The sequence below is a fragment of the Sus scrofa genome, chromosome 2 (genome assembly GCF_054392235.1).
Source record: "Sus scrofa isolate SSC_HxYL_T2T_F1_AM1 chromosome 2, Sscrofa_HxYL_maternal_Yorkshire_Landrace_v2.0, whole genome shotgun sequence".
NCBI classification, from domain to species: domain Eukaryota; kingdom Metazoa; phylum Chordata; class Mammalia; order Artiodactyla; family Suidae; genus Sus; species Sus scrofa.
The window spans coordinates 72,009,489-72,021,040 of record NC_139384.1 but is presented as its reverse complement, the minus strand read 5'-3'; the positions used below and the strand labels follow the sequence as shown (position 1 = coordinate 72,021,040).

Below are 11,552 nucleotides of genomic sequence, written 5' to 3'. Positions count from 1 at the left end.
CTTGTGGTTGCCAAAGGGAAGAGTGGAGGAAGTGGGAAAGACAGGGAGTTTGGGGTTAGTAGATGCAAACTATTACATTTTGAATGGGTAAACAACAAGGTACTAATCTATAACACCAGACTATATCCAATCTCTTGAGCTATAACATGATAGAAGAGAATATGATTAAAAGAATATATGTTAATATATGATGGGTCATTATGCTGCACAATAGAGTTGACATAGCACTCTAAATCAAATATCCACTGATAAAAATTAAGAAAAAACCCTCTACATATATAAACTCCTTGGAAATACACCGAGAATGGGACAAAATTTCTAGTCAGAGATGTAATATGGTTTACTCCCAATAACTTATCTATATTTAAAATATTAACATTAATTTCTTAACAGCAAATTAGAAATTGTATTTCAGCTATGTGGGTTATGCTCATTTGTGTGAAAATTAGTCGTACGATTTCTCTTTTTTCCCAATAGTCACCTCCACCCTATGGAACCAGGGAACAGTACACACATCTCAAAATTTCTTCTTCTGGGATTCTCAGAGGAACCAAAACTCCAGCCCCTCATATTTGGGCTCATCCTCTCCATGTACCTCATCACTGTGTTTGGAAACCTGCTCATCATCCTGGCTGCCAGCTCTGACTCCCACCTCCACTCACCCATGTACTTTTTTCTATGCAACCTGTCCTTCGTAGACATATGTTTCACTTCCACCACCATCCCAAAGATGCTGTGGAACATCCAGACCCAGAATCAACTTATAACCTACAAAGGCTGTATCACCCAAATATACTTTTACATACACTTTGCAGGATTGGATATCTTTCTTCTGACTGTGATGGCCTATGACCGGTTTGTGGCCATATGTGACCCCCTGCACTACATGCTCATCATGAACCCCCAGCTCTGTGGGCTTCTGGTTCTGGTGTCCTGGGTGATGTGTGCCATGTATTCTTTATTACACAGCTTAATGGTGTTGCAGCTGTCTTTTTGTATAGACTTGGAAATTCCTCACTTTTTTTGTGAAATCAAACAAGTGGTCCAACTTGCCTGTTCAGACACCTTTCTTAATAATATGGTGATGCATTTTGGAGCTGGACTTCTGGGTGGTAGTACCCTGGCTGGTATCCTTTACTCTTACTCTAAGATAATTTCCTCTATATGTAGAAACTCATCCACTCAGGGGAAGCATAAAGCATTTTCTACCTGTGTATCTCACCTCTCAGTTGTCTCCTTATTTTATTGTACTAGCCTAGGAGTGTACCTCAGCCCTTTTGCTACCCACAGCTCACAGTCAAGTGCAACAGCTGCGTTAATGTACACTGTGGTCACACCCATGTTGAACCCCTTCATCTACAGTCTGAGAAATAAAGACATAAGGAGGGCTCTGAAAGGATTCTCTGGGATGGAAACATTTACCAAAGGAGCCTTTGTCCTGAGACTGAAGAAATGCATGGTATAGCAGAACTCAAAGCCTCAGAGCCATATATTGTAATTCTTTGATCACATTGTGGAAATAGTACTTGCTCCTTCAATATATTGCCTGTTATTTCCATTTCTTTGGATTCAACTTTCTTTTTTTGTTCTTCATATTTTTAATTAAAATATAGTTGATTTACAATGTTTCTTCATTTTCTGTTGTACATCAAAGTGACCCAATAGCACACAGCTACCTCTGCTATACAGTAAAACCCCATTGTCCATTCATTCCAAAGGGTACAGTTTTCATCCAGCAACCCCAAACTCTCTGTCCATTTCTCTTCCGCTCCCCAGTCCCCTGGAAATAAGTCTGCTCTCCACGTCTGTAATTGGTTTCTGTTTTGTAGATGGGATAATCTATGCTGTATTAGATTCCACATACAAGTGATATCACAAGGTATCTGTCTTTCTCTTTCTTTTTTTTTTTTTTTTTTTTTTGTCTTTTTGCTATTTCTTGGGCCGCTCCCGTGGCATGTGGAGGTTCCCAGGCTAGGGGTTGAATTGGAGCTGTAGCCACCGGCCTACACCAGACCCACAGCAAGGAGGGATCCGAGCCACGTCTGCGACCTACACGACAGCTCATGGCAACGCCGGACCCTTAACCCACTGAGCAAGGGCAGGGACCGAACCCGCAACCTCATGGTTCCTAGTCGGATTCGTTAACCACTGCGCCACGACAGGAACTCCTCTTTCTAACTTACTTAGTTTGATAATCTCTAGTTGCATCCATGTTGCTACAAATGGCATTATTTTGTTCCTTTTTATGGCTGAGTAGTATTCCATGTATATATGTACCACTTTTTCTTAAACCATTCATCAGGTAGATAGACATTTGGATTGTTTCCTTGTCTTGGCTATTGTTAATAGTGCTGCAGTGAACATAGGGATGCATGTATCCTTTCAAATTGTAGTTTTTTCTGGATATATGCCCAGGAATGGGATTGCTGGATCATATGACAGTTCTATATTTAGTTTTCTGAGGTACCTCCATGCTATTTTCCTTAGTGGTTGTACCAATTCACAATACTACCCACAGTGAAGGAAAGTACCTTTTTCTCCACACCTTCTCCAGCATTTGTTATTTGTTGACATGTTAATGATGGCCATTCTGGCCTCTATGAGGTATTACCTCATTGTAGTTTTGATTTGCATTCCTCTAATAATTAGTGATGCTGAGCATTATTTTCTTGGGACTGTTGGCCATTCATATGTCTTCTTTGGAGAAATGTCTGTTTAGGTCTTCTGCCCATATTTCCTTTGGGTTGTTTTGTTGTTTTTGAGCTGTATGCACTGGCAATATATTTTTGAGATTTATCCCTTCTCTGCTGCATTGTATGCAAAGATTTTTCTCCCATTTTCTGGGCTTTTTCATTCTTTGAATGGTTTTCTTTGCTGTGCAAAACTTTTGAGTTTAATTAGGTCACATTGGTTTATTTTTGTCTTTGTTGTCATTATTTTAGGAAGTGCATCACACAGGATGTTGCTGTGATTTATGTCAGAGAGTGTTCTGCCTATATTTGCCTCTAAGATTTTTGTAGTATTTGCCTTATATTTAGGTATTTAATCCATTTTGAGTTCATCTTTGTGTAAGGTGTTAGTGTTCTAATTTCATTCTTTTACATGTCGCTGTCCAGTTTTCTCAGAACCACTTATTGAAGAGACTGTCTTTCTTCCACTGTATGTTCTTGCCTCCTGTGTCATAGATTAGTTGAGCATAAGTGCTTAGATTTATTTCCGGACTTTCTGTTCTTTTCCCAATATTACCCACCCCTTTTTTTGGTGCCAGTACCATATTGTTTTGATAACTGTAGCTTTGTAGTATTTTTTGAAGTCAAGAAGGCTGATGTCCCCATTTCCTTTTTTAAAAATATTTATTTGTTTTTTGGGGGTCTTTTGTGTTTCCATACAGATTTTAAAATATTCTGTTCTATTCTCCAAGTCCATGATTTTGGACTTGGAGAAAAGACTTGTGGCTGCTTGATGGGAGAGGGAGGGAGTGGGAGGGATGGGGAGCTTGGACTTATCAGACACAACTTAGAATAGATATACAAGGAGATCCTGCTGAATAACATTGAGAATTTTGTTTAGATACTCATGTTGCAACAGAACAAATGGTGGGGAAAAAATGTAATTGTAATGTATACATGTAAGGATAACCTGACCCCCTTGCTGTACAGTGGGAAAAAAAATAAAGAATATAATAAAAGCACATTTCTAAAATCCCCCCCCCAAAAAAAATATTGTGTTCTAGTTCTTCTAGTTTTGTGAGGAATATCCTTTGTAATTTGATATGCATTGCATCAAATCCAAAGATTGTTTTGGGTAGAACAATCATTTTGCAATCTTGATTTCTCCAATCCAAGATCATGGTATATCTTTTCATCTGTTGGTTCTGTCTTTGATTTCCTTCATCAGTGTCTTATAGTTTTCAGAGTATAGGTCTTTTGTCTCATTAGGTAGGTTTATTCCTAGGTATATTATTCTTTTTTGATGTAACGGTAAATGGGATGATTTTTCAGATTTCTCTTAAATGCAATCAATTTCTCTGTATTCATTTTGTATCCTGCAACTTTGCCAAATTCATTCATGGGTTCTAAGTTTTCTGAAACTGCCTTTAGGATTTTCTAGGTATATTGTCATGTCATTTGCAAACACTGATAGTTTTAATTCTTCCTTCCCAAATTGGATTCCTTTTCTTTCTTTTTCTTTTCTGATTGCCATGGCTAGAACTTACAAAACTATGTTGAATTGTAGTGGTGAAAGTGGACATCCTTGTCTTTTGCCTGATCTTAGTGGAAATTTTTCTCTTTTTTGTCATTGATAATGATGTTAGCTGTGGGTTTGTCATATATGTTTCTTGTTATGTTGAGGTATGTTCCTTCTAGCCCCACTCTCTGGAGAGAATTTATCAGAAACTGGTGTTGAATTTTGTCAAAAGCTTTTTCTACATCTACTGAGGTGATCATTTTTTTTTCTTTTTCAGTTTGTCAATGTCCTGTATCACACAAATTGATTTGCAGATATCAAAGACTTCTTGCATCCCTGGAATAAATCCCACCTGATCCTGGTATATGATCCTTTTAAAATATATTTGTATTTGGTTTGATAATATTTTGTTGAGGATTTTTGCATTTATGTTCAGCAGTGATGCTGGCCTGTAATTTTCTCTCTTTTATGGTATCCTTGTCTGTTTTTGGTATCAGGGTGATGGTGGCCTCATAAAATTAGCTTGGGAGGGTTCCTTCCTCTGCTATTTTTTGGAAGAGTTTCAGAAGAAAAAGTACCCTTTTCAGAATGCTTGATAGAATTTGGCTATGCAGCCATCAGTTCCTGGACTTTCCATACAATTTAATTAACTTGCTTCATTAACTCCTCTGCCCTGTCAAATAAGATATTTTTCCTTCTGGACTTTTCCACTCTTCCGAATTTTTCACTACCTTAAGTGAAATATGTGGAAATTCCCATATATCTCCTGAGACTACATTCATTTCCTAAGAATAATTATATATGTGTGTGTGTGTGTTTGTGTGTGTATACTGAGCAATGTTCCTTTCATTTCACTAAATGAATAAACAGAGTTTTGCCTCCTCTTTGAAAAAAAACTAGGCAACTAAAGCCAATTATGTAATTTCATAAGTGTATAAAGTATGAAACCATTGTTTATAGCTTTTTGTTCATCATTGCTTTTTACACATCTACCATAATTTCTCTTTCTGACAACATAGACTTTAAAAGATAGTGTGTTTCATAAAAGGTCATTCAGTTTTATTCCGTCTAAGATTTTGGTTTTTTACTGTAGCTGATATACAATGTTATGCCAATCTCTGTTGCACAGCAAAGTTACCTAGTCATTCATATATCTATCTATATGTCTATGTCTCTATCTATCATCTATCTGTACAAATACACACATATACATTATTTTCCTCATAATTTTATGTGAAGATATTGGATATAGTTCCCTGTGCTATAAAATAAAATCTCATTGCTTATCCATTCTAAATCCCATCTCAGATCCTGTTCTTAATTTAAAAAAATATTATTAGAGCATAGTTGACTCTCAAACTTGTATTAGTTTCAAGTGTACAGCAAATTGGATGTTATGCATCTGTGTGTGTGTGTGTGTGTGTGTGTGTGTGTGTGTGTGTGTGTGTCTGTGTGTGTGTACACATTTTTCCACATAGGTTATTACAAACTAATAAGTGGATTTCCCTGTGCTGTACAGTAGGGTCTTGTTAATTACCTATCTAGGTGTCCACATTGTTTATCAGAGACACCGTCAAAACTGATCATCAAATGTATGTCTCCAATTGTAGTCTATGTGAAATACAAATTTTAATAAATAATTTGACATATGAAGTTAGAGTCAGAGATGACCTTCACTATAATGAAGCATATTTGTATTGGATTATTACTATGCAAACTATTTTTTCATGGTGTACATTTACTTATTAAGTAAGCTCTGTGTGTAAAGTGGTTTAGCATTAGGGTGAAGGCTTTTTTGGTGTAATTATTATTTTATATTGAATTGTTTTTCTGCTTCTGCTTTAAAACTTCTTTTATTGCGCATGAATGTGATTCCTTTCATTGCTCCAAATGAAATGTCTTCCCCATTCTATGTTTTGTCACAAGCACTGAAAGGATGCTAAATGAATTATATATATACCATATGGCATATTGACTCTGTGACCATATATAACATACTATAACTCTGTGATTCAGAGTCATAAATTTTGAAGAAACAGGCATATTCTTTTAACCTTTCATAGTTACTCACAAGGAAACATCAATGGAGTCATTTTTAATAGAGTTATATGAAATAAAATCAAATAACAGTAAACTACAAATGCCATTCAAATATCAGGACAGCTGCTTAGAATGAGAAAAAATATAATAATTCCCCTCAGTTCTATTCACTTTGATTATAGTATCAGTTGGCTTCATAACAAGCTGTACTAAAAGCAAATGGTTTAATGTAATGCATTTATTGTCAAATAGGATTATAGGATGAGGAGGTGTCTGAATTCTGATTGACTCTTCTTCATGGGTCTATTGTCAGCTGTCAGGCTCTATTTTGAGTTTTTAATGCTCATCCATGATGTGTGTGCTGTTGTACTGCTGTTCTGTCATGAATCACATTATGTTAATATCTTTCTTTTATGTATGTAGGTCAGTCTTTAGTTGATAGGAAAAAAGTGGATTTATGGAATATTAACTGCTTTATTTCAGTCACACTGTTCCTATATCCACATACAATATTTTGCTTTCTTTCTAGTTAGAAGAATTTCCTAATTTTAGGAGTGACTAAGCTACATGTGCTTCACTTCCTACCTTGAACCATGTACCACTAGAAATTTTAAATTCTTAACTAATTCCAAGAATAATTATATAATAAATTGTACATTTTAAAAACATACAATTCAATGAATTTAAAAAATTAACATTACATGTTACATGATTCCATTTGTGCATAATTCAAAAAGGTACAAAATAAGTTTTAATTTCTTTGTAATGTTATTGTTAATGATGTAATTGCCCTGAGCCAATGTTTTACTTATTTCAGAAGGAAATGTGAGATGATAAAACCTAAAAGAATGTACCTAAAAGAATATATACACACATTCATTTTTTCAAACTATCTTCCATCATGTTCTATCCCAAGAGACTGGATATAGTTCCTTGTGCTGTATAGTGAATGGATTGTTCATCTATTCAAAACATAATAGATTGCATCTACCAACCCCAAATTCCCCATCCATTCCACTTCCTCCCCTTTTCCCCTATTCAAAGACAAGTCTGTTCTCCATATCTGTGAGTTAAAAGGTCTTGGGATTAGGATGTGGACATCTTTTGGAAGCTCTTGTCTGCCTACCACAAAGGCTTTTTCAGGTAGAAATTATTTGATGTCTCTCAAGCACCTTTATATTATTAAAAAATCCAGAGAAGTATTTAACACCACCTAAAAAGTTGGCGAAAAACCTCTCTTTAAAAATCACATTCACAGAATATTTTTGGTGAAGAGCTAAATCTACTAATACTAGATTTTAACACAGGACAATAACTTCACTACTCAAATGGCCCACTGCAGCATCAACAATACTTAGGAGCTTTCTCTATCTGTCTTACTTCACTTAGTATGATAGTCTCCATGTTGAAAAACAAATACCATATGATATCACTTATACGTGGAATCTAAAATATGGCACAAATGATCCTATCCACAAAACAGAAATAGATCATGGACATGGTAGAACAGACTTGTCATTGCCAGTGGGGAGAGGGGAGAGAAGGGGATGGACAGGGAGTTTGGGGTTTGTGGATGCAAACCTTTACATTTAGAATGGATAAGCAATGGAGTCCTACTATACATCATACGAACTATGTCCAGTCTTTTGGGTTAGAATGTGATGGAAGAGAGTAAGAAAAAAAAAGAAAAAAAGAATGTACATATATATATATATATGACTGGTCAATTTGCTATACAACATAAATTGAAGGAACATTGTAAATCAACTATACTTTAAAAACAATACCTAGGAGTTTGTTTTAAATGTAGAGTCCCCACACCCCCAGAATCAGACATGGTGAATCAGAATTTGCATTTTAAGTACTATCCATGGTAATTTGTAGGAGTAGTGAATTTATAGAAGTGACAGTCTAAGGTAAATTTTCTCAGCTTCTCATTGATGAAATTTGGAGCAGTATAATTGTTTGTTTTGGATACTGTCCTCTTCATTACAGGAGTGCAACAGCATCCCTTCAGAGAAGTCAAATAGCCTTAGCTGGAAAATTATCTCTGGTTGAGAATCACTGCCCCAGTGTTTGAGAACTAGAAGCATCCTGAGAGATTCCAGTGAAGACTCCTTCTCTTACTTGGTTTAAACCTTTGAGCAGAATATTAGTGCCTCTCAGTGCCATTTACACACTGGGGCTATGTTATATAAAAGGACAATATCACAGAGTGAATTTCTGCAACAATGAAATCAGACAATTTCATTGTGCTAAGGAAAGCTATGATACATAAAAATAAGTCTCATAATTATAAGCATTTCTTAACGAGGGACTGGAAGACTGTTTTTAACTTCTGATATAGTGGAGAAATTCTACTTGTTTTGTCGAAAGTGTCAGGAGGCCATGAAGTGTAGTACCTGAGGTTTTATATGAAAGGACAAAGTCATCCCACTTATAAAAAGGGAAATAATAACTTTTATAGAAATATCAGCAGCTATTTCTATATTGCAATGATTGGAAGATCCAAGGGCAGTAATCAGAAGATACTCTTAAATCTTAGACCTGGAGAAAACTCTAACTCAGGCTGGGATAAGGTGTTAGGAAGTTTAAACCGCTGGATGTAGAAAAGTTAATGGAGGAGGAATAAAAACTGAATTCACCTGCCTTATAACCTGGTCCCCTATGTTAGAAAGAGAGGGTAAAGTGAGCTATAAATATCTCATATTCTGCCATCCCCTCAGTTTCAGCAATCTTAGGCTCCTCAGGACATGTTTCCTTTGGAGACCTAAGTCTGGCTGGGAAACCTATCCCTTCCTCCTTCCAGAAGTGTCTTGTGGGGATGGAGATTCCATCTCCATTATCAACCATCCAGGAGGCATTTGAACTTCCACACAGAGACCTTTCTCTCAGAGTTCCCATCAAGGTGAGTCCAAGAGCCCAGCAGACACTGTAGGAGAGGATTAGAGAGGATGAAACCTCAAACGTTTATCTGAGGTCACCTGTGGGCCAATCCAGCCTAGCTCAGATACCAGAGATTACTGTCATTTTTTGCTGGCCTGATATATAAATAAGTGTCTTTAGTTATGAACTTAAAAGTCAATCAAATATTGATATCAGTAACACAGATTCAAGGCTGCCAATTAAATGATAAAAGTGGAAGTCCAACTGGAAGAGGGAATAGGAAGCATAAAGGGCTTTCAGAAAAAGAAGAATATATTCCCACAGTATTAGAAGTTAACAAGAGCAGAGAAATAGGGTTTTAGCTGTAGGGGGGTAAACAGTGAAATGAGGTCATTTCTGTTTATTTTAAAATGAGAGAAAGACAAGTATCATGTGACATCACTTATATGTGGAATATAATAAACATAACACAAAAGAACTTATTTATAAAACAGAAAAAAACTCACAGATTTCAAAACAGATCTTATGGTTACTATAATTTAAACCATTAGGGGGAGGGAAGAATTGGAATGGGAGAATAACAATATATACACTACTGTATAAAATAGATGATTAACAAGAACCTATTGTGTAGCACAGTAAAATCTACTCCAATAGTTTGTAATAACCTATGAGGAAGAAGGAATGGATATATTTATATGTATGACTGATTCACTTTGCTGACGCCTGAAACTAACACAACATTGTAAGTCAACTATATGCCATTAAAATGAAATTGTTTTTTGTTTGTTTGTTTGTTTGTTTGTTTTTGTCTGTTTGCCTTTTCTAGGGCCTCTTCCTGCGGCATATGGAGGTTCCCAGGCTAGAGGTCGAATCAGAGTCGTAGCCACCAGCCTACGCCAGAGCCACAGCAACACAGGATCTGAGACATGTCTGCGACCCACACCACAGCTCATGGCAATGCAAGATCCTCAACCCGCTGAGCAAGGACAGGGATAGTACCCACAACCTCATGGTTGCTAGTTGGATTCGTTAACCACTGCGCCATGACGGGAACTCCAAAATGAAATTTTTAAAAGAAGAGGCATTTATGACAATTAATGAGAGAAATATCTAAATCAAGGGATTCATGCAAATACATCCCTGCAAAAGCATTTCTTGAAATATTTATATCACGGTATCTTTTCTCACTCTAGGTATTCACATTTAAAATATATTTAACATGTGAAAAGAGATTTGCTAAAGAGCTTTACTTTGCAATTTTTTTACTGCCTGTGAGACTGCACATATATATAGGTTTTTAAATATTTCTTTGTTAGCCATTTACCACTTGATCAAAATCGTCCAGGAGAAACCTTTGCTTTGGAGTAGAGGGCTTAGTGCAGTTGGTATGTTTACATTCCTGTCTTTGATCACATTCTTTCAAAAAATAAATTGGTTTTATTTTTTCACAAATAATTGCTTGCCATTTAGTTCTTTTATGTAGGTATATGTATATTTGTGATAATGTTTGATACTATATAAATTTTGTGTTGTCAAAATTATTAGTCATATAGTTTTCTCTCCAATAAAGCTTTTTTACTTTTTAATTTTTTACTGAAATAATTGAGTCACTTTAATATTCATCACTTGAATAACCTTGTTTTAAACAAAAATAATACTGAATAATCTCCTTTATTCAGTGCTAATACATACCTTTTTATACATATGCATATACTAGTGCTAATGAATAACTTTTTATACATATGCATATACTAACTTCCTTTCATCTCTGTTACTCCTTATTGTCTTTACAGCCTTTTGTGCTGGCATGTATCTATAAACAATGTATCACATTTGGCCATCATCTGGAAGGCACTCTTCTTTACAATTTGAATAAAGGTCACTATTATCTTCCATAAAAGAATTTGAATCCATAATCTTCTGTAAGAGAAAAATTATAGGCTGTATATTCCTTCCTCCTTCCTTTTTAAAATCCCCTCTTCTGTATTGTTTTGTTTCCAAGTTACTGGCAATTGAATATTGAATTATTGCCACATGTTGATATCATTAAATTATTACTACTTTCTATCTTTATAGAAGTTAATTATAGATTTCATTCAATTACATAACATTCAGTTACTTCAAAACTGCTATACTTAACTAATTTCATTCTCACTGATATTTCCCCATGTGTTCTTAACTTTCTTTTAAAACTTCTTTTTCTCTATTATATACACCTACCTATCCACACACTTTTCCATACTTGCATGCATAGAATCCTAGGCACATTATAGGTGATCTTTATGTTTTAGTGCAATCTCTGTTGTTTTGTTTTGTTTTTCCTACCTGGGTTCCCTTTTCCTCAAGGACTTGCTTTCAATCAAACTAGGACAATACTGGTTCATTATTCAATAGCTGTTTAATATTTCATGATGGGGCTGTGCTACTCACACTAT

At 35.6% G+C, this 11,552-nt stretch overlaps 1 protein-coding gene across 1 annotated transcript; it reads left to right on the top strand.

The window, feature by feature from the left end:
- The first annotated feature begins 469 nt into the window (after window positions 1-469).
- Window positions 470-1,465, top strand: LOC110259623 (olfactory receptor 7A17-like). Its single transcript, XM_021085105.2, has one exon. The coding sequence runs from the start codon at window positions 491-493 to the stop codon at window positions 1,463-1,465; it is 975 nt and encodes a 324-aa protein (XP_020940764.2). The 5' UTR covers window positions 470-490.
- The last annotated feature ends 10,087 nt before the right edge of the window (window positions 1,466-11,552 follow it).